The sequence below is a fragment of the Phycodurus eques genome, chromosome 14 (genome assembly GCF_024500275.1).
Source record: "Phycodurus eques isolate BA_2022a chromosome 14, UOR_Pequ_1.1, whole genome shotgun sequence".
NCBI classification, from domain to species: Eukaryota; Metazoa; Chordata; class Actinopteri; order Syngnathiformes; family Syngnathidae; genus Phycodurus; species Phycodurus eques.
Window position 1 is genome coordinate 4,535,382 of NC_084538.1, and position 24,380 is coordinate 4,559,761.

The window sequence follows — 24,380 nt, forward strand, 5'->3', positions numbered from 1 at the left end:
GGGGGCATTTTGATGAACTCAAGATGCTTGTAGCTGCTAAATAATGCATTGTGACTATTGATGCCCCTTTTAGGAAAACATGAAAAATTCACGCGTGCTTTGTGCCTCCCAAGCATCAGCAGGACATATTGAGCGATTGAGTGAATGGGGCCTTTTTTTTTTAATGACATTGTAGATTGTAAACATTCTACTGATTGTTTTTTTTTTTTTTTTAAAGGGTGGGGGGGGGGGGGACATCGGTGCTTTTAAACTCACGTAAAGTTAATCCCTTGATGCTCGCTGAAATCCGTGAAAATATATGTAACGTTGAATTAAATTGAATTAAATAATTATTCAGAGGAAATGTATTGTTTGAATATGAATATACAAAGAAAACATAACAATTAGTTGGTTGCCCAAAAAATAAGATAAGTTAAAAAAAATACAACAACAACAAAAAACACCAGCCACCGATAGTTAAGGCAAAAAAAAAAACAATATGCCCTCCTCACCAGTAGTTAGCGCTACACTGCAACGGTCTGACACATTGGCAAAGCATTATGTGTGTCAGAAAAAAAAGCAAGGTCTTCGTTCACAATTTGTCATTAATTGAAATTTTCAGTATCAAAAGTATTTGAAGTATCGGTACTCGGTATCGGTGAGTAGTCAAGAGTGAGAGAGAGAAGAAAAGCGGTATCGAACATCCCGACTTACTAGCACTACTTTGTTGCACTTTCCCTTTCTGCAGGCGTCCCAACACATTTGCCCGTACTGTTTAACACGCCCAACGGGGTGAGCGACATTGGTGTCGCGTTTGTGTTGCAGTCAAGGTGAAAGTATATTAATCATCCTGAGCAAGCAGTTGCAGTGATGCTGCGTCTGCAAACAAAAGGGCACGTTTAAACCCCGCTGCAACACCCCCACCCACCACGACGCCTCCACTCGTGATGAGCGCCACACTAAAGGCCTCCTCCAGTTTGTTGTTGTCATTGACAAGAAGCACTTCCCGAGTCCATTAGGGTGAAAGCGGATGTTTACCTGCACGTCAAATCTCGGTCGCCACCTTATTGTTTTGTGCTAGCGGGGCCATAAATCACACAAGGTAAAAAGATGGGGGAGGAGATTATCTGTTGTTGTTGCGAGGATCGGCGCCGATTGTTGTCGCTGATCCGCAGGCCAAAAATGCCCCAGGCCCCCAAGAAATTTACAAATCAAACAAACAAACAAAACAAAACAAAATCTGAGCGTTGAATGAGTCAGCCAAAATAAAGAAAAAGAATTAAATTAAAACCTTACACCACAGTTACCCCAAAAATAAAGGTTAATGAGAAAAAAATACGACTGGATTAATATGAAAAAGTCCGCAAGAAAAGAAAAAAAAAAAACATTTTTACCAAATTAATCAGTTGACCAGAAAAATATTTCAAATGAAATTATTAGTCAACAAGGGAAAATACTATTAGATAATATGAATGAGTCTGTGGGAAAAAAAACATTAAAGTACTATATTAATCAATTGCCTAAAAGATACAATGAACTTAAATTAAATAATTAGTCAAGCAAAAAAATAATATCAATGGATAATTATGAGTTTATGGGGGAAAAAACCTTTAACAAATTAACCAGTTGCCTGAAAAATATAATGAAGTCAAATTAAATTAGTCAACAAAACAAAAATACCATTGGATAAATATGAATGGGACAATGAGAAAAAAAAATCTTATTACCCCCAAAAAAACTTATTACCAAATTATTGAGTTTCCCCCAAAATAAAATGAAGTAAAACATTTTTTTTTAAAAAAGCAACAAGTAAAAAGTACCATTGGATAAATGTGTTCTACAACAAAAACAAGCAAAGAATGCCCCCGCTATGGAAAACACCATTTATGGGCTAACACAGAAGGGATATTTGAACACAAACATTGGAGCAACACATGTAAACAGACAATATCCCAATAGTCAGAGGCACATATTTTTTTATCCCCTGCAAAAAAATGACTAATGTTACAGCATCTTACTGAGTCACAGCAGTTGCAAAACTAAACTTCCTCATTTGTGTCTGCATGAGGGTATTCACTCTGTATTCATCAACAAGACGGGGAAAATACAAAACACCATTGGATATGTCAAAAAAGTTACAAGCCTCGACACTACCCACAATGTGGAATGTTAACATCCGTGGCCAGTGTTGACTGTGCAGTACGAACGTCACCTGAGAGTGTTAATTCAGGCATCAGTGCACTCTGCTATCTCATGCGTGCACCCCACCCCACCCCCCCACCCCCCTGCCGCCCCTCCCTGCTGTTAAAGCTCCATCCCCCTGAACTGCAGGAAAAACATTCCCTGAATATGTGACTGACCGCAGAGTTGACTTACATTATAAGCAGCGTCGCTTCAGTTTTGCTGGGGGAGAGGGAAGTCTGGGCTTCCCTGCTGAGGCTGCTGCCCCCGCGGCCCAACCTCGGATAAGCGGAACACAATGGATGGATGGATGTGAACTCCAAATGGTCATATGTAGTCATTTAGAGGGAACATTTTAGTACCAAAAATGTTGGGTCAAGCTGCAAGGCAAGTGTTGTTGTTTACATACTGCAAGTAGAGACAACAAGCATTGATTGAATTAGAATTAAAAACAGTAATATCAAAATTAATCTGCTGACAAAAAAAAAGAGAATAAAAAAAAGCCCAAAAATGAATAAAACAACATTCAGAAAAAAAAAAAATGTTCACCATTGGGAAATGTTATTTTTTTTACCAAAATCACAACACATTTTTATTATTATAATGATAATTAGCAAAGACCATTATGGAAATATTCAAAATAATAGATAAATAAACCAAATAAAAACCTTAGTAGTTAGCCCAGTATATAAATGCAATGAAATAACTTCAATACCAAAATAATCAGTCAACCCAAAAACTATAAATATATATGAAATAGAAGGCATTACCAAATAAATCATTAAAAAAAAACTATGTACAAACTTATCCATTTCTGATCCATCCATCCATTTTCTGAGCCGCTTCTCCTCACGAGGGTCGCGGGCGTGCTGGAGCCTATCCCAGCTGTCATCGGGCAGGAGGCGGGGTACACCCTGCACTGGTTGCCAGCCAATCGCAGGGCACATACAAACAAACAACCAGTCATGCCTACGGGCAATTTAGAGTCTCCAATTAATGCATGTTTTTGGGATGTGGGAGGAAACCGGAGTGCCCGGAGAAAACCCACGCAGACACGGGGAGAACATGCAAACTCCACACAGGCGGGGCCGGGGATTGAACCCGGGTCCTCAGAACTGTGAGGCTGATGCTCTAACCAGTCAACCACCGTGCTGTACAAAATTAATCAAAAGTAAAGTGGAAGAAATTAATCTTACTCAGCCACAAATAATATATATTTTTAAAAAACATTAACAAAATAAAATAAAATAAAGTAAATCTTACAAAATGACTCAGTCAACTAAACAATTTTAATATAGTTGGAGAAATATTTTTTGGATCAGAAATTAATAAAATAGCATCTACTTTAATAACACTTAATCAAGTAAATAAAAAAACATTTCATCCATTTGAAACAAATATATATAAAATGGAGAAATATAAATATTTATTTTATATTTATCAGCCTTTTTTAAAATCTGACCACATTAAAGTGCTAAACTTTTTTTTTTTTTTTTTACTTATTGTTTCCATTCATTCCATTTAGCACTGGAGAAATGTGAATCTTTGCCACGAACATGAACAATAACAAACGATATTAACATCCTTGAGCTATCCTATCGACTGAAAGCTCAGATTCAATATTTGGCTTCAGCCAAGACATGTTTGGGTTTCGTCCCTGTTGTCCAAAGTCCAAAAAGCTGACAAACTGTGCCAGTCGAAACCCTCACAGGTGTGCACTGACCTCGGATTCTCACACGCGCTCCCGTTTTGTTGACAAGGAAAGAGAGAGCAGATGGCCCGATTGTTGGTATGTGTGTTCCCCGTTTTAGATATTAAGCAGGTTTAGCATTTACATTTACAATAGGTGGCTTCGAGCAGATCGGGCAGGAAAAAACATTCTTAACAAACCCCACACAAGAGCGTAATCGGACAGGGTAATTGTTCACACCAAATGGTCGGGAATTTTGTGACTTGGATCGCAAGGGAGGGAAAATGATCATATTTGACCAGATTGTATGTGTGTACACCATTTGAAATATTGAACAGGTTTCACATTTACGATTGTCGGACCTCACTCATTTCTAATCCGATTGGGGAGAATAATAATTAAAAAAAATAAAAAAATCATTCTTCACACACCCCAGACCTCAAGATAATCGCTCGGATCCTCTTTCAGAAGTATCCGATAATCGGGCCGTTGCTGAATCGGATGTCAAGGAAGTGAAAATGCTCAAATTTGGCCCGATTGTCGGTATTTGTGTACCTTATTTATGTAAATACAGAACAGGTTTAACATGTGATTGTCGGGCCTCAACCTTTTCCAAACAGATAGGAAAGGGGAAAAAAAATCACTTTTTACCCAATCCACACCACAGGATAATCACTCAGGATCACTCCATTGACACACCTTGCACCACAGAATTATCAAACAGGATAATTGTTCACATCCGATAATCTGTCTTTTCCGGACATTGATGGCAAGGGAGGGAACGTGGTCAAATATGGCCGGATTGTCGGTATGCGCGCTCCCCGCTTAAGCGCACAGTTTCTTTATAATGGGACATCGCCACCTATCGACCTGGCATGCATTTCACACGCAGTTTTCACTGCTTTTTGATGTTCCGCGCATACGGGGATATTTGCAATCACGTTGTCGTCTCAACGTGATAGCTTTCTATCGTCTCAGCGTGGGAGTCATTTCACCTGTCACTACCCTCCCAAAATCAACTTCATCTGCAGTTCCGGCACGGTTAAACGTCAACGCTTCACAGTCTGCCGCCTTTAATCTGCACTCGCTGCCTTTGTTCTTTTGGCGTCTCACCCTCCTTTCACCCCCCCCCGAGGGCTTCTCAAATTCCCCAAAATGATTCCCTGAAAGAGACCCGAAGACCTTTTCTTCCATTGATTAACCTGATCTGAGATCTTCTGAGGAACTTGTGAGCGACAGTCAGTTTCCAGTATGAAAGATGGGCTGTATTGTATCTATTAAGCTAAATTTATGCGGCGAGCTTCGAGCGGCACAATTGGGGTATGTGTCATGGCAGCGTAAGCACAAAAATTGCACAGAATCGGATATTTGCAGATTGGAATCACTCCTTCTCCAAATGTAGATACAAATCTGATACTTATCTGATATCTACCAATGCGAGTGCTGCATAATTCAGATATACAGCGTCAGCTTTGGCGACATACAGTATGCACAGTGACCCGCCATAGACTGTATTTGTGGTTCCCCATTCACAAATTCGCCTATTCGCTGTTTTTTGGGGGGAACCAATCCTCTGTTGTTTTCTGAAAAAAAATCACGTAGTTGCTGTTTTTGTTTTTAGGCCATGTCTAACATAAAAATAGTGCTTTTGCGCCATTTTGGTGCCAATCAACTGTGTTGAACTGAGAGGAGGAGCTTCTTTCGTCAGCCTTGTCCAATAGAAAAAAGTGCTTGGCTGCCATCTTGTGGGTTATCTGTAGTCAATTAAATAACATTTTGGGTCAGCGTCAATCACCATTGGTGGGGTTCACTTCACACACATTTCTGTAAATATTAAGAAATAGTAAAATAAAGAAATGAGGAAATATTACACCTTTTTGATTGTCCTTTGTGTCTGTATTTTACAGGTTATTTTTTTGTAGCATCTGAATTAATAAAGCAAAATAAATAATGCATATTCGATATAAAGTATTTTTTCCATTCATCAATAATTTATTTAAGACGTAATTTGGTAATAAATTAACTGAAGCAACAAAAATAAATTTCGGAGCTACTAAAACAACAACGAGGCTAAAAAAACAAAACAACATTTCATACATATACACATACGTGCACATCAAAATAAAAGTAAAACCGTTGAAAATAAAAGTTACACATATTTGACTTAAAAACTGTGAGGGCCGGTCAGACTGTGGACTGTGGCCATACTTTCGCCAGGTCTGGAGTACGTACACCCTGGACTGGTTGCCAGCTAATCACAGATAGACCATTCAATATGGTCTCTATACTGTATGCTACATTACAGATGCAGCATGTAGAACATTAAACAGAGTGAACCCCCATTTATGGCAGGGGCTATGTTCCAGACCCACTCGCAATAGGTGGAAATATGCGCTGAAGCGAGACAATATCATTTTTTTTGTACAGTTTTACCCCTCCCACACACATAAAGCACATTTAACCTTATTAAAACACACATTTTAAAGTATTCCTTAGCGCCTGTTGCTTGCACCGTTCTCTAAATAAGAGGAAAAGCGTGCTTGCTTTTAGCTGTTTATTTGCTACTCCCATTTGAGGTTTATTGTAAAACTGGCACAAACAAAACATAATTAAACAATGTGTATTTATACATTATGTTCAACCAAACAATATCATTTTGTCCAACAAACATCTTATAGATTAATGCTAACATATAATGCGAAACACCGTAGATGGGATAATGGCAATTAGCATTGATGTATAGATGCTAATCATTGCTTATGTAAGCACTAGCCTTAAGCTAGCAGACTAAAGGCTAAGCCATGTGGTTGTTTTTCTTAGTTTGAAAGTAAACTTCAAATGAGAGTGGCAATAAACAGCTTGAATCCTGTTTTTTTTTTTTTTTTAAATAATAATATTTATTCATTCCGTCTGACACTGCCACCACACAGCGCTCGTATCTTGAGTTTGCGCTCTCAAGTCAGAGCAAAAGAAATTGGCCGAACGACGTTGAATATATCGGGTCACTCGTGTCTCGAGGCATCACTGTATTATAATTTAGAATTTATGTTTATCTGTCCAGAGACCAGTTAGAAATTACAAGGAGTGGGTGTTCCACAGACCAGAACCCCTTCAGACCAGAAAGAGTGGTCTTCAAAATGACAACGTTTTTGGTTCGCTCGCAGCATTAATCGCCTCCAAATTAAATGGCAACATCCGACATAAAGAGCCCCTCAGAATAGAAACAGTTACCTCAGTGAGGCACAGGAAGAAGGGCTGTTTAGCTAAGGCCTAAAAATCCGGGTTTGGGCTTCGCCCATGGTGACGCATGTTGGATCGGTCCAGGTCAGGCTAGCGCAGGACCAGGAGGCTTTCAATGGGGAAGAAACATCTGGTTGCGTTTAAGGACCCTGCTGTTCATTCTGCACAACATTCCAAGGCGGGGTCTGTTGTAATGTGTCGCACAGTTCCAGAACGTAGCGGTTCAGCCATGAGATTGCACAAATTTAAGAGTCTTAAGTTACAACTGTCGATTTTTTTTTTTAAATGATAAATTAGGGGTACGAGCGGGCTTCAGATCCTTTGCCATTCGAGTGAAGTGGGGGGAAACATTTTTTATTAGGGTACTGTCATGCCATCGCATCTGGGCAAGGAGAGCCACAGTCGCCAATGCACTGTCAGTTGTTTATTAAACAGGACAACCGGTCAAACAAATACAAATACAAAATGAGACCACTCGCAAGGAGCTGCCTTGCCTTGGTAATCTTACAATGAAGTTGTGTTGTTCCAAGACAAAGTTGCAGTATTATATATTAAGGTCAAAGTTCAATGATGGAAGAAAGTCATTTTTTAGCAAGTAAATTTAAAATAATACACCTTCATTCTCGTAACATGAGACACCAGTTTTTAGGACTATATTCTCAAATACGGCTTTTGTTCTATAAAAAAAAAAAAAAAATTCCAATTTATGTGCTAATCACAGGTGCTGATCACACAATCATATCATGTCATTTAATTAGCCGAAGACCACGGTAGCAAGATCTAATAGGTTTATTATGTGTGTTTTATTGGTGCGCCAGTCCCCATATGTAGGTATGTATGTTTTTAAATGAGATGAGATTTGTTTTTTTTTACCCTTAAATGACATACTGTACATTTTCACCATCAGATACAGGCTTGCAAAAACTGGTGAATCAATGGTTTTTTGTTTAAAATTATTATTGTTGTTCCTGTAAACAGTTCACCATTTTACCAACACCTAATCATAATACCATTTTTCTACCAGCACTCTAGTGTGGCTCCGCTTTGTTTTATCACTGCGACCATGCCAGCGGCTCCGACAATCAGCAGGAAGTAGATTAGCTTGAGCCGTCTTCGGGCATTGTGACCCGTGCACGGATTTTGGGAGCGATGTGTTGTCAGGATAAAGGTTGTAAACTTTTCTTGTGGGCAAGCGGGAGGGTGTTTTACCAACCTTGAAAACCTTTGGTGCCAGACTGGCTGGTAAAAAAAAAAAAACAAGAGCAAAACTTTTTATTCATGTTTGTTGCAGCCAATCAGAAGGCCAAAGAAAGCCACTTCCTATCTAATTATCTAGTTACAGGAAGCCGCATCTCTGAGAGAAAGCACACACTTGAGGTAATATCCAGTCTTCGTTGGGTTCTGTGTGAAAGGTACAGGTTAATAAATTCCAGCTTTACTGTCGCATCACAGCTTTTCACAAATCTGACCCGACAGAGGCGTACAGGTAGCACAGGCACAGAACCCACACAAGTGTGAGATTCCATAGCTGATGCAACATCATGCAATCAGATTATATTTGCCTTGACAATTTTGTGGAGAGGCGAAGGTGGCAAGAATATTTAAACGAATACAGAAATACAGATTTGTTAAAAGTATTGGTAAAAGTAGAAGTAATGATTCAACTCAAGTTTTATTCATCACGAATCATTCTTGGCGCCGACAACATGAAATAATTCTGATAAATAAGGCCGTGGATGGGGAATAGCTTGTCTCTTTGAATCTATTGCATCATTGTTCTTCACGTTCCTTCACGCCACGCCCTTTTTTTCCTGCCTTGTAAAGTACCCAAGATCTCAATCGTCCAAGGTCTCAACAACGGTTGACTTGACCTCTCTCTATTTCCGTCTTTTTTTTAACGTTGTGTTGTCGTCTGTGGAGGTTGGAAAAAGTAACGGGCCTATTTTGACAATGTAGAGAGCAGAAAGTAAGAGATCTGTTTTAAAATGTAGGTGCACAAAACGAAATACCTGAGTAAAGTACAGACTCCTGCAAAATCGACTTAACTGCAATCACAAAGCATTTGTACTTCTTACTTCCCAACTTTGTAAAGGTGTAATAGTTCTGCTCTGTCCTGAGGCCTCCTCCAGGCACACGTCACCAGGCAGGCATTGGTAGCTGATGCACAATCTACATTGATAGAGGCGAGATCTACGCCCCAAGATGACTCAAGTTCCGAGCTGCGTCGCTTGTGTCCGCAGACTCGTCCTTTCGGTCAGTTTGAAAGCTTTCAAGCTAAGCTTGAAAGCGTAGCTGGACCAGTAAATATAGCACTCCACATTTCAGCTCCATGCCCCCATCCACGCTTTTCCAGGTCCAAGTCTGCCGGGGGAGTCCAGACCTCCCGGTGTGCCGGTGAACGCGGTCTCTCGAGTCAGCGTTAGGTGCTGAGGCTCCTCTCCAGCTTCTCCAGTGTTTCGGCGGCAGCTCGCAGCTTGAGCTGCAGCTGCCTTGTCCGCAGTCCGTTGCGGTGCTGGGCGTCCAGAAGACCTGTCGCCTGGCTCCTGAACAGATCCTGGTGCTCCAGCTCCTTGCGCTCAAGCTCCTGCACAAGGGTGCCGTGCCTGATGGACAGCTCCTCCAGCTCCTCCTCCAGGACCCTGAGGCGAGCGTCACTAGCCTCTCGCTGAGCCTTGTCTTTGTTGTGCCTCTCCAACTGCCTGTAGAGCTCCTGCAGCTTTTTCTTGTCCTGCTGTAGATTCTCCTGCGGGCACGACGGCTGCTTCTGGATGGACGACAGCTGCCGCACCACGCCCTGGCACATGAGCGTGGTGAGCTGCTTCTCCAGGAGGGAGATCTCCTCCCTGTGGGCTTGGTAGAACTCCCAGCTTCGCTTTAACGCATAGCGAAAGGCGCCGTCGTGCTCTTTCTTCAGCGACTCCAGACGGATTTGCATTTGGGTGTCCAGGATGTTGATCTCGGCCTCGAGCTTCTTCTCGGATGCCTCGATCATCGGGAGAATCTTGGCGTTGTGCTTGGCCTCCAGCTCCACCGTCCTCCAGTCGTGCGGCACATTGATGTCCACCAGCTTAGACGCCTGCTCGAACTTAAGCTGCTCGATATGGTTTTGGCTGTAGAGCTCTTTCTCACTAAGGTCCACCTGCAGGCTGCGGATCTCATTCAGTGCCCCTTGCTCCATCTCGAAGCGTTTGTTGTCATTGATGGTGGAGAAGCCAGCGCCATCTAGCTTCAGTTGTGAGATGTTGGTGTGGCACTCTGACTCCAAGTGCCGGACTTTCTGCTGGTACTTGGCCACCTTCATCCGGTGGCGCATCTTGGCCTCATCACGCACGATGCCACCCTCGCGCAACTTGTCCTTTACGTCCTGCAGCTTCTGCTTAGAGATATCCCAGAAGGCCTTGACCTGGTCCCTCATTAGCTGAAAGCTCTTCTTCTCCTCTTGGATGCGGCCCAGCTCCTCCGTGATCTTAGCGACGCGTTCCGTCAGCTGATCTTCCGACATCTCGGTCAGTGGCATGTTTTCATTCACTTCCACCACCTTGCCTTTACCTTTGCCCTTCCCTTTCCCAGCCATGTTGGAAAACAGTTAAAAACTCTACAGAAAAAGACCTGGATGTGTCTTAAGGACAACTGGTTGATTGCATTTGATGTGATTTTCTGGTGTTGCAGAATGCGCTCGTCTGGCTATTTTGAAACTGGAACTGTGATGTCATCTTTGTCAGTGAGGCGTTCTTTGAAGAGAAGACTGGTTTAGATGACACAACAAGCATCATCAAACATCATAGATGACATCTTTTCACCTTTACCATATGTACCCAACCCTGACGTTTTGGAGTACCATAACCTGAAGAAAGCTACTTCGGGAAAATGTAAAACAAAGAAACAACTGAAAACCCCACATGAGAAGCGCCAACAATCTTGGTCCATGTACACTTATGTTTCAACTACTTTTTGTCAAGGAAAATGTATGTATATTATGAGAACGCATGTCTCGCCATAACTGCCAGATAAAGTAAATTTAGTGGACAATATTGATCAAATAAAAAAAAAAAAACAACAACAACAAAAAACACTAGTTATAAGAGCGATGAGTGATGTAACAAGGACCTTGATATTTCACCATACTGTGAACTCTGTGCACTGCTGCTTAACTCTTAATCGTACGTTTAAAAAAAAAAAAATTCCACCAGGGAAACAAGCTTTTGTTGTAACTTAAAACTTGTACTGGGGAACGTTTGGAAAAGGATTAAGTGTCTCCGAGGCTCGTTGTCTGTTTCCACCTAACACAACAGATTAGCGCATTCCGCAGTGTCACTGATACATCTGAGAAGAATTATGGTTTTTCGGGCTTGGGTTTTTCGGATGTTGACGCGTTTTCTTCTTCAACCGGGATGGAGGTTTGACATTGTCACCGCTGCTGGATCCACCCTCTTCCTCCTCTGGGAAGTAACTACGGTCCATATAATTCCAGGCTTACCCGCAACTGCGTCCTCACGTAATCGAGCAAACCACAAAGGCTCTTATTTCATCCCTGAGAAAGTCCAAACATAAGCCACAAGCTCCAGAAAAATGAAACTAGGCTAACTAAAGGTTGCTAGCTAGCTTGGTTGGATCATTACTGGCAAGTATCCTACCTAAAGATTCAAATTAGACCAAAATTCTACCAAAGCCAGCATTGTTTTTTTGCCCACTTGCAGTGGGACCTTAATTTAGGAGTTTAATTTAATTAAACCGTAATTCAATGTACTCATATCAAATAAATGTTCCCTGGCAAAATGTATTGAAATCTCATTCCTTCCCAGACCCCAATTAACTTTGAATAAAGAAAAATAGCAATGTACTGTATTGTATAAAGCATAAAACAAAAAAAAGAGAATGTCAAGAAATAAAACGGGTTTTATAAAAGTACAATCAAGCCAAAAAACATGCTGAACCGCTAGTTTGAGCAGTGTGGCTAGTTAGCCATCTTCCCCACACTAAGAAGCTATGAACCTAAAACATTTTATAGCATGACAACAAAAATTACTGTGTATTACTTGGGCTCACTGGGCAAATTCCCTTGTCAGTGTTTGTCAATTCACCCGTAATGGCTGCTTCAAAACAAAATTATTGACTTCCTGTTCGATTTTGGCCATGGGTGCTTGAGACCTTTTGTGTCTTGTTATCATAGAAATGTCTGTCAAATTTCTTGTTGCCTGGTAAAACTGTTGTTGAGGTAGATTTGTCTAATAACTTCCCATGGGTTGTGTTGGACACCCCTTAAATAAATGGATTTTCACCGGAATACACAAAAATTGGGGTTTCGTACACATTGAGGCTGTAACTGTCATCTGAGACCTCGCACGTAATGTACAGTGGTTCTGTCCGAGCCATCTGTGTCGCATACGCCACTCGGGTAGCATCATCATTTTTGTGGGAGTGTAAAATGTTTTTGGGGTTTACAACCAAAGACATGAACAAGGAACATGCGTTTTAATCTGGGGGTCTTGTATCAGAAGGAACATAAATTAATTCTTGACAAGTTTCTAGTAGACAAAATTTGATGCCAAGAGCGTAAGTCTTGTGGTCTGTCAGTTTCACTTAGCAACATGAAATTGGGCAGACACGTCTATCATGAGTAGATGCACAAAAAAAGTCTCAAACACCTGAAAATACAGTCTGCCATTTAGGCTTGGTAGTCCCTTTGAGAGTTTTAACCACAAAAAAAACCTTTCCACAAAGCCAGTTTCACTTTTCAACAAGATATTTGGTAGGCATGTCTACGAGTAGGCGTGCAAAAAATTAGGATGACATGCCCGAAAACGCGCAGGAAGTCTCCCATGTTGATGCGAAGGGCCCACTTCCGCTCAGTAGCCCATTCTAGCATTTACTAAAAATAATCGGCCCACGAAAGCAGATTCCCTTAGCAACAAGGAATTTGGTAGGCTTGACTGAAAAGACGCAGGAAGTCCGAAATTTGGCTTTGAAATAGTGATTTTGACTCAGCAGCACTGTGTGTGTGTGTGTGTGTGTGTGTGTGTGTGTGTGTGTTCGTGTTCGTTTGAAGTGTGACCACAGGTGAGCTCGCACACACAAGTTGGGACCTGCCCTCCATTCAGCGGGATGAACATTTGGGAATGTGTCGGCATGTCGAGCGTGAAATCCAAACAATGCGACTGGGCTCCATTCAAACGCCTCCTGACCTCAGTTTGAAAGTCATACCAAACTTGGAATACAAACTATCATCATGTGTGAAGTCTTTTTTTTTTTTTTTTATGTTCACTTTTGTCAGAGAAATTCTGCCATTTGGTCATTTGAGTTACACGATAAAAGCATTTCGCCGCGACCCAGAATAAAAAAATGATACTGAATCTTTAACATTAGAGTCACTATGGTGGTATTCCCTGCCGCAGAATCACAATCCATTCCTCCATGAACAGGAAGTAACCTAATAGTAAAGTAACAAACACACAACATAACTGCAATTTTGTTTTTCAACTTTTGATCCATTTCACTCATTCAACTAACTCAATTATTTAATCACTCAGCTCACGCCACAATTATCTCGCTCATTAACTAACTCACTAAATAGCTCACACGCACTCACACAATAAATAATGCAATCATTGAATAACTCACTCACTCATTAACTCACTCTACAATTAAATTACACATAGTTCACACACTCACTAACTCAATCACTACAAAACTAACACAATCTAACTCACCCACTCATTAACTCACGCTACAATTAAATTACACATAGTTCACACACTCACTAACTCAACCACTACACAACTAACACAATCACTGGAGAACTAACTCACTAAATAACAGACTCATTTACTCACTAACTACAATTAACTCACTCAATAACTCATTAACTAACCCAATCACTCACTCACTAATTCATTCTACATGTACCTCAATAACTCACTCACTAGAGAGCTCAACTACTCAGGAACTCACTCACTAAATAAGTTACGCAATCACTGGATAACTTAATAACTTAAACCACTTGCTAAATAATTATTCCAATCACTGAATAACTACCTTACTATATAACTTAATCACTAACTCACTCACCAACTCTACAGTTACCTCACTCAATAATCCACTAAATAAATAAATCCACCCATTCACTAAAAAACAAACACCATCACTTAGTAACTCAGTCAATAACTCACACAACTACTAAATCACTAAGAAAATGAGTCACGCACAATTACAACAATTGAACAATTACGTTTTTCAGTTTGGTTTTGAGCATATTTTGAGCACAAAACAAACTCTCCCTCCCTTTCCCTGGTGTCCCCGTCTTTGTTGAATTCCGATGTCCAAACGCACACCCGCTCCCAGACAAGCACAAATATGTTCAAACTCAGAATGTCTATGCATGTGTCTTTCGACTGAGCCAGGACCAGATGCGAGTTTGGGGTCAGGTGCCGAGCGCCACAACAAACCACGCCGACTCCGGGGAAACGGGCGCTCGGCTGCCGGACTTTGTGTTACCCAGGAACCAGTAACATATACGCATATTTAAAAAAATCAATCCAATCAAATCAAATCAAAAAATCATCCAAACTGCACTTGGAATGCTATGTTATGAGTTGTGATGAATTCCATTTCCTGTTCTTTTGCCATCATTGCACGATTTATCTTTTTACCACCAAAGGTGCCCTTCTGTGGTGGGATCACTAAAAAGCCTAAATAAATAAATAAATAAAAACGTGATGTTAATCTATAATATAGAAATATGGAATAAAATATTCCACATATTATAATGTCATTCAAATGAAACTTTACTTTCCAATTAAATTGTGCATGTGTACCTAATAAAGTGCCCGGTTGGTCAGCATCAGTACATGGTCCAAGTTTGACTTAAAATTCCATTTTAAATGTCATGTCAGGAAAAGCAATAAAGATAAAACACTTCATCCTGTTGCACTGACATAATGGGGAAAAAAAAAAAAAAAAAAAAAAAAAAAAGAGTTCAGAAAGTGACATCTACTGGAATAAATACCTTACTGCTGTACAAACTAATCAGCCTTCAGAACTACTATTATACCATATTTGTATAACTACCAGTCATCTTAGTTAATACACAGATTTATGTTTTTCCCATTTATACTCCTTTAATGTGAAAACACATTTAAAAAAAGAAAAAGAAAAAAGTTTTGCTTGTTTTCAAAGTTAATTCGGATTTATTCAAAGAAAATGTCCAAACAAGTGACACGTGGTGAATGTAACACAGCTGAAATAGGGGTTAGGTTACATGTCACATCAAAGAAATATCACCTTTTCAACGACCACCCAAATTATTATATGTTTATATATATATTAAAAAATAAAATAAAAACACTTTAAAACAAAACAAGAAAATGAAACGTTTAAATAATTCTAGAAACAATCACACGCATTCTGCTGTTTTTTTTGGTAAAAAAAAAGGGAAAAAAATCAAGAGATGATGATGATATTTATGTTACACTAATTTACATCAATTAGAAATCTTTTTATAAACTGAAGATGTGACTTTTCTACTCGTTTCTCAACAACATGCTGGCGTCGCTGATAAAAGTGCACGCGTGCAAATATTTTTTGCACTTGGGGGGGGGGGGGGGGGGGCGAAATACAGCTGACCCTCCAAAGTGTTGTGTGTCACCATAACCAGAAATAGTTTTTGCTACGACACTGGAAAGAGGAACGTGATACTAGTGCTAACAATGCTACATGCTAATGTAGCCGAAAGCATGACGATTTATGACCAGAGAAGCCTCTCGATCAGGGCCGTCGTCTTTATAGGCGTGTAGTTGTTTTTTTTTCTAATTGTTTTTCAAATTATTTGACAGCACTCAACTTATTTTTACGCCCGTGTGAATGAATATACTAAATACTGTAATGCAATTGCGAATGATGCTAAATGCTAATATAGCCGAAAGCATAGCTGCTGACCAAGAGAAGGCTGTGCCAGGACGTCAAAGGGGTTGAAGACATTTGGCTTCATGTTAGTTGCACTCTATATTCGAGTGTAACTATACACGTGTAACTGCTAAAATCATATATGCTAATGCGTGTGTGTGGACATTTGTGTATGACTGATATGCTAACGATGCTGTAAGCTAATGTAGCTAAAAGCACAAGTTAGTAGCCAGGGTTTGACTCCAGAGCCTATTAACTCCCTTTACATTATAGTTCATGAAGGTGTCATGGGGTTTGACTGTGTAACTGATGAATTGACTTTACATGAGTTTCTATGAAGAAAATGTTTCACTTTAGAGGTTGCACTGTGTTTTAAGAAAATAAATAAAAGATGAGCTGTGACATGTTTACAGTACAGTGGATTGTAAATCTGGAGTGACACTGGCTCTGATCCTAATCCTACTTTGTGTGTGTAAATTTAGTGCGACTCAGCACTCATTTTAACACAGTAGCGCCGCTTTTTAGCACAGTAATGGAGTGACTCTCAACTACTGTGCCACAACACTGTCATCAGGTGTACCGCGAAAAATTGGCCAATTCCCCTTAATTGGTCCAAAAGGTTATAATTCGTATTAAGCAATACCACAAAAGGTTTGGTTTTTCCATTAATGTATTCCAGCAATTACAGTAACAGACACTAAATGGCAGAAAATACAATTGTATACAGGTGTTGCCAGTAAATTTGAGTAAATTGAGACGAGGTCAGTCATTGCGGGGATATCTCAATAAACTAGAATATGGTAGAAAAATCCATTTATTCGGTACTCATACATTATATAGATTCATTAAACACTTGGGAAAATACTTTTTAAAATTCTGTATTAAAAAATCATTTTCATTGTTTTTTTTACACATAATATTCTGGTTTCTAGAGATGGTGAATGTTGACTTTTCATTTTCTGTAAGCTATAATCACCAAAATTATGGAGTTAAAAAAAAAACATGAAATATGAGTTTCACTTTTGGAAGTGAACTACCAAAATGATTTTGACACCATTCTAATTTATTGAGATGAACTTGTATATACTGTTTGTGACATTTTTGTCTGATGGTGTGCTGTGAGATTATTGTAAAATAAAATGCGCCTCAGCTAAGGTTGCAAAAGGGTGGAAAATTACTGTTAAAATATCCAGATCATTTCCACTGTAGCGCCATCATTTGCATCAGTGGATATGTGGCGCAACTGCAAGTTAGTTTTTATTACTAGGCCAAAGTCCGTTAGCTCTCGAGCTGGGTGGTGGCTAGTGCCTCGTGTCGCTAAAAAATTAATTTTTCCTCCCCTTTATTTTCATAAATTTCCTATACTTTCCATCTTTAAAAAAAATTCCCAGAATTTTGCAACCCTTAACCAGGGGTGGGGGGGGGGGGGGGGGGGGGGCATTGCACTTATGGGCCATCAAACACTATTACAGGGACATATGACATTTACGTACACAAAATGAAAGTTATTTTAAAAAACAAAAAACAAAAAAACTCTTTTAAAAACAAAAAAGAAGAATGCATAGCTGAAAAAAGTACACCGCAAACTCCCAACAGCTCCACAAACCTCCCAACTGTCAAGTTTTGTTCCCAGGTGAAGCCGCCATGGGGCCCGAAGAGGAAGACAGGCGCGTTGTAAACGTGGTTAGAAGTGGGAGGTTCCTCCCACTCAACAAGAGATGATGTGACGCTCGATGCCATCTCTCTAGGTGTCTTCTTCCTCTTCCTCATCCTCATCCTCCTCTTTGCGTCTGGCCACCACCCTCTTCCTCACGGCCTGTCCTTTGGGCTCGTGCCGGCCCTCGGGGGAGGCCCTGCGGGCTTGCCGCGTCCTCCACGCCTCGTCGTCTTCCTCCTCCTCTTCGTCGTCGTCCTCTTCGCCGTCGGCCTCGTGCTCCTCCTCCTCCTGTTGCTGCTGGAGAAGCCGGGCCTGGTCCGCCGTTTGTTTCTCTGTGCGTCAGCGACAACAATGAGGAGTTGCACTGACGCTTTTACAACGCCAAAATAGGGCTCGCATTTCAAATTAAGCCCCACTAAGTTTGCTGCCTTAGCTGGCGGCCAGAGTCAAATTCCATGCCGTTTTGGAATAATAAGTCTGAAGGGCCTAAACTGGGATGAGGTTTCCACCCAGGCTGCTGAAGTAACAGTGGATATAAAAAATCATTTCTAAACATTTTACACCATTAATGTGACCGATAACCTGGACAACTGAATTGAAAAAAAAAAAATTGTTTGACATCTTTTTGAGAGGGGAAGTAAAAATAAACAACAGCTTTTTGGAACAGTTCATAATTCCCCCCACCTTCACTACGGCCCCAGTTGCAGCTGAAAAGAACCAACCCCAAAGCCTGATGCTGAACAATGAGATCCCTTTCGCATGCTGTGGAAGCTCATGCTGCAAGATGTGACTACACAAATGCCAGGAAAAGCCTACTAGAACACCTGAACTTTATTTGGGGTTAAGAGGCGCTTCAAAATGGTGGCAGGTGTGTGCTGACTGCCATTTAGCATGAGTTTGAATGTGACTGTTAATTCTGAACATACCCAGGTATAAGCAGGTGTCCACACTTGGGCAACCACATTATCTCAGATATTTATATATTCCTCCCCTGTCAAAAATATGTATTTTATTCAATTACACGGCATAGGTTATAGATCACATTAATGGTGGGAAAAAGTGTGTAAATGATTTATCTTGGTGTTATTTTGCTTGTATTAAAAAAACAGAATTTGACAGGGGTGTGTAGACTTACACCCACTGTAGCACTATACTGCACTGGTTAAGAAAGCTGTTATAAAGCCTTTATAAATCATGAGTTTAAAAAAAAAAAAAAAAAATCTGATTTAAGCAACCGCCACATTTAAATCCTATCATGTGACAGCAAAATATTTGGTCTTTATAAAGAATTACAGTTTTTGATTGAAAAAAAAAAAAAATAATAATTTAGGGTATAGCCTCTTGTTCAATATGTATGAAAACTTACTCTGGTAGTAGTCTGGTGAGGACAATCGCCGCGACGGGAAGACAAAGTCGGCGATAAACACCAGCAGCTGAAAAACAAACACAAACAATAACAAATATGTAATTATGCTACTTCACAAATGATAGGGAAAAAGTTCCGCTTTTGCTCACCAGTCCGAGAACGAGTCCGGAGAAGAGCGTGGCCAGGCCGAAGATGACGTACGAGCCCCACACGGGAATGCCCAGTTGCTCTGTCATGTAGTTATGGCAACGCTGGGAGAAAATCAATTGCAACATGTTTGCATATGCTTTTGTGGATGAGCAAATTGGAATTTGGTAAGCATGTCTGAAGCAGCCATTTTGGCTTGCTAGCGTCCTCTAGAATTTTGAATACAAACGTGAACCACTTTTACTAGACAGATGTGCAACGCTAAATTGCGACGGATTAGAGTTTTCGTCCCCTGTGTGTGGACGGGGCAAGGCGATGAAGTTTGATGAATCGCCATAAAACACAAACATTATTAACTCAGCTCCACAACTTGAACAAACTTCTTGAAAGTTCAGCCCGTAAAGGCAGTTTCACTTGGCAGCATGAAATTTGGAAGCCATGTCTACCATTGGTAGACCAACCCCAAAAGACACAGGAAGTCTGCCATTTTGGTTTAAAGATGCAATTTTAAATGTCATTTTTCCCAATTTTCCAAGGGTCATTCGAAGATCTCCTCTAATTTTGCTCATTTTATTGCTTGACCTTTCCATTATGTGGGTGTAAAATTTAACATTTCCCAGCAAGTGATGGATAGCCTCTATGATTATTTATTTCGAAAGATCAGACTGGTAACAAAAAAATCACTTGAAAATGACACTTAACTTCTGCCCCACTTAGTCGAATGTTAAGTTAAAAGAACTTTTCTAGAGCGAAACACGTATGGACAAAACTTACCCGGATGAACATGGAGAGCTTGAAGAGAGCAGACATGGAGTTCATTCTGCAAAAGATGACACAAACAAGATGTCACACCATTGAAAGGAGTTTTTTTTAGTAAGTGATTTTACTTCGTGCTTGGGCCCAACCGATTAATCGGACGGTCAATTTCATCAGCAGATTTAGCCCTTTACAAAACGGGGGGGGTGGCTGATTTATTTTTTTTAAAACATTGCAAAATGACACATTCAAACAAACAACAATACAAGAAATGCAGAATAAAACAAACAGCCAGAATGCACAACATGATAACTAGCATAATAAATGCACACACACAAAAAGAAACAAACAAAAAAAAAGACAACAAAAACTGCATTTTGCTAATGTCCTAATCTAGAACAAAACCCAGGATGTCATTCTTAGTCTGGACCTAAACATTTTTAATCATGCATAAATAATGTTTTGCCAGCAACTTTACTCATTGTTTCTTATATCCTGCATACATTTATGGTGTTAATCTAAATTCATCAGTTAATCCTTTTTTGCATGTTTTAGTACTTGAAAATTCCCCTCTCTTGCAAAGTTGAGTCAATAAGAAACCGAAAATTTTACTTTTGTGTCCCCCCCCCCCCCAAACATTTTTTTTAATAAATGACATTTTATTTCATGGCCATAGCACCTAGCCCTTACCATATGGTTAATAAAACGTTTTATGATTCTAGAGTGAATATACTTGTTAGAAACTATAAACAGTATTGCTCCCCAAATGGTTTTTCCTCTGCACAGTCCATGACGCTTCTGTCAGTGTGAGTAGTTTTAAATCTCTTTTTTAATCACACGCACACACAGGAAATCAAGTGACATCACGGAAAGCACAGACAGGCATCACTGGCAACTCACAGAAAAGACGAGGGCGCGAACCAAGATGAGACCGGCTCCACCGCAATCCACTTCTTCTCGTCCACGAAGCTGAGGAACTCGTCTTTGGTGCGTGCGCCCTGGTACTTGCGGAAGACACCGTCCTTGCAACTGGATAGTGCAACAAAAAACAATACACCGAAAATGCTAATGATACACGTTGATCGCTGCTTCATATTTTCATTCTAATTCGGTATGGTAGTAACTTTTAAAAAAAAAAAAAAAAAGGAAAAATTAAAGGGGACAAATTATGGAAAATGTACTTTTTAATATTTGTTTACAAATACCAGTAGTTGGGTCTCTCTAGTGCCTGCCGGCCGAGAGAAATAAGTAAGCCTTTTGTGCACATGAAACAAGTCTTAGGGGGCGGGGGAGCATATGTCTCCTTAAAACAAAAAGAGACATGATGTAGCCAAACACCACTGGACAACTTACTGGTAAATGGTCGGAAGTGATGTAATGATGAATCTCCCGCTAAGACCTTTCATGTGAGAAGGAGAGCAAGGTTAAGACTCACTAAGAAAAGCACTTTGTACTTTTTGTGGGGCTCCCTACCTGGTTGCTCCGTCACATCCACCTTGGCTATGTTGACGCCCATGTCCTCCCCCCAGTCAGCGAACTCATTCCACACCGGTTGTAGCTGCTGGCAGGCCGGACACCATGGCGCGTAGCTGTGGGAGTGTGATAAAAAAGAAGAAAAAGAAAAGGAAAAAAAAGTTCTGAATTTTCTATAGCTTGTCCTCATTTAGGTCGCCGTTAAGCACCTTTGGAGAGGCAAACAAAATTGGCATTATCGTTTTGATATTTTCACAGGTGGAAATGGGAATGAGTAAAAATACCCGCATACATCTTGGTGACGATTGACCACAGTTGTCGGACATTAAGTGCCGTTAATTTTTTTTTCAATTATATCGAAAGGTTGAGCGCATTTGAACAGGAAAAAGCTTAAAGTGCACTAAAGTTGAAGTTATGGGCGTTGATATTTTCAGGTTGAAATTTACAAGAGGAGCGATGTCCACATTAATTTTGGTGATGACTGGCAGTCGTTTTCAAACATAAAGCGACGTTACGTTACACGTATTAAGACCGTGTCGTTAACGGGAGCGGGATTCGAACCCAGAATCTCACAACTGCCAGACATACGAGCTAACCGCTAACGCACCGTGACATGAAGGGAAAACACATTGCCTGCTAAATGCATGTGATTAGCCGGCCAGTTGGCGAAACCAATATAGCTTACAAATACAACTATCAAACATTCTACAATAACGTTACATTACGAGTGGCAAAGGGGCGTATAAATTAACAATTGTGGCTTTAAAATGACAAAAAGGTGCGACGACAAAACGCCCTCCATGTGGCTAGCTTGCTGGTTTAGCGAAGCTACTTACAATTCAATCATCCACTCCCCGGTCAAGATGTCCTCCCAGTTGCCGTCGGTGACTTCTCGGAGGCTGTCCTTCTTGGCCCCGGTAGCCGGCAAGGACGCGAGGCACACGGTTAGGAGGAGATAACATATCAGCGAAGGGTGTTTTTGAGCCGAAATCGAGGGGAACATGGTGGCTCTCTCACCCGCTAAGCTAGCGAGGGATGTACTACCGTAATGACACGTTTGATGGCAACTCCGCCCACTTGCCTTTCATCACGTTCCGGTCAGATCCGAGTGCATTTAATTCAACAAAGATTCGACGAAAATATTGAAACGGACAATACAGGAAACGAATACGCCTTAATTCGCAATTATTAGCGCTCGTGCCGAAATTGTCATATTGAAGTCGTTTCCTGTCAGTTCAAAAGGCCCAAGTCGTCATAGGAGAACACACTACGACCGATTAAAGTCGTTGTTCAAAAGAGCCATAGCTCAAAAGTCTACATAATACGCCGAAGTCTTGTTTTGTCTAATTTTTTATGTCAATTAGTCAGCGTCATCACACAGTTGTTTTACTTTGACGTACGCAAACCTCTTGTTCATCATTTGTCCTGTATGATTTGAACGCACCTTCGAGACACTTCTACAACACACGTGAGTTCCTCATTAAAACTCTGCAGCTGTAACTTTTGGTTTTAAATGATTTTAAATGCATGTTTTAAATGCATTTTAATATACATACACCCAAATGTAAATAAAGTGTTTATTTCCAAGTTAGTTTCTTAATAACAACACACGAACAATTGTAACATTTGACCAGCAGGTGGTGGTATTGATCTTTTGGCATGAAATCGTCACAACTGAGAAGGGGTTAACTTCATTTTCATCATTTTGCAGGGGAGTGATTTAGTTTAATGGCTGCAATAAAATCTCGGGGATTTATGTCTTGGTGATTTATATAGCAACGATTAGTTCTAGATATTTGTTATTACAGAAATTGCGGCTTTTTTTTCAGACCGAATATAATGCTTTGGGACTTGGATCATATTGGATATTCATTTTGAATCATATTACTTGCACTTTTATCAACAACTTTTGCCTGAAATAAGTGATCGTAACATGCATATTGTGGGTTGTTTTTGCACGAGGTGAAGGCTGGTTTCATGGGTGCGGCCATCTTGAAAATGGGAGTTGGCACAGTGTTGCACTGATTTAGGAGGTGTTGAGCGAATTAGAAGACAGACGGCTATATGTATATTGGCGATCCGATCCCCGGCTACAGAAGCTGGCTCTAGGGACGTGGAATGTCACCTCTCTGGCAGGGAAGGAGCCCGAGCCGGTGTGTGTGGTGGAGAAGTTCCGACTAGATATAGTCGGACTCGCCTCCACACACAGCTTGGGCTCTGGTACCAGTCCTCTCGAGAGGGGTTGGACTCTCTTCCACTCTGGAGTTGCCCACGGCGAGAGGCGCCGAGCAGGTGCGGGTATACTTATTGCCCCCCGGCTCGGCGCCCGTACGTTGGCGTTCGCCCCGGTGGACGAGAGGGTAGCCTCCCTCCGCCTTCGGGTGGGGGGGACGGGTCCTGACTGTTGTTTGTGCCTATGCGCCAAACAGCAGTTCAGAGTACCCACCCTTTTTGGAGTCCTTGGAGGGGGTGCTGGAGAGCGCTCCCGCTGGGGACTCCATTGTTCTGTTGGGGGACTTCATTGCTCACGTGGGCAATGACAGTGAGACCTGGAAGGGCGTGATCGGGAGGAAGGGCCCCCCCGATCAGAACCCGAGCGGTGTTCTGTTATTGGACTTCTGCGCTCGTCACGGATTGTCCATAACGAACACCATGTTCAAGCATAAGGGTGTCCACACGTGCACTTGGCACCAGGACACCCTAGGTCGCAGTTCGACGATCGACTTTGTGGTCGTGTCATCGGACGAGCGGCCGCACGTCTCGGACGCTCGGGTGAAGAGAGGGGCGGAGCTGTCAACCGATCACCACCTGGTGGTGAGTCGGCGCCGATGGCGGGGGAAGATGCCGGTCCGACGTGGCAGGCCCAAACGTATTGTGAGGGTCTGCTGGGAACGTCTGGCGGACTCCCCTGTCAGAAGGAGTTTCAACTCCCACCTCCGACAGAACTTTGCTCATGTTCCGGGGGAGGCTGGGGACATCGAGTCCGAGTGGAC

The 24,380-nt window shown here is 41.1% G+C and overlaps 1 protein-coding gene and 1 pseudogene across 1 annotated transcript; both read right to left on the reverse strand.

The window, feature by feature from the left end:
* Positions 1–9,509: 9,509 nt before the first annotated feature.
* LOC133413031 (dynein regulatory complex subunit 4-like) lies at positions 9,510–10,803 on the reverse strand (annotated as a pseudogene).
* Positions 10,804–15,272: 4,469 nt separating this feature from the next.
* tmx1 (thioredoxin-related transmembrane protein 1) lies at positions 15,273–22,461 on the reverse strand. Its single transcript, XM_061697232.1, has 8 exons — positions 22,224–22,461; positions 21,388–21,503; positions 21,268–21,313; positions 20,815–20,943; positions 19,933–19,978; positions 19,161–19,262; positions 19,012–19,078; positions 15,273–17,977 (listed from the first exon to the last, which is right to left on the reverse strand). Exons 1-8 carry the CDS (start codon positions 22,388–22,390, stop codon positions 17,733–17,735), a joined length of 918 nt encoding a protein of 305 aa, XP_061553216.1. The 5' UTR covers positions 22,391–22,461; the 3' UTR covers positions 15,273–17,732.
* Between the last annotated feature and the right edge of the window lie 1,919 nt (positions 22,462–24,380).

What these genes read in the sequence shown, in the direction of transcription:
- tmx1 (XM_061697232.1), bottom strand. Translation starts at nt 22,390, where the DNA reads ATGTTCCCCTCGATTTCGGCTCAAAAACACCCTTCGCTGATATGTTAT. An exon ending in TCACTTCCGACCATTTACCA is followed by an intron (nt 20,944 to 21,267) that starts GTAAGTTGTCCA and finishes TGCACTATCCAG; the next exon opens with TTGCAAGGACGGTGTCTTCC. An exon ending in CTCACCAGACTACTACCAGA is followed by an intron (nt 17,978 to 19,011) that starts GTAAGTTTTCAT and finishes GCTGACGCACAG; the next exon opens with AGAAACAAACGGCGGACCAG.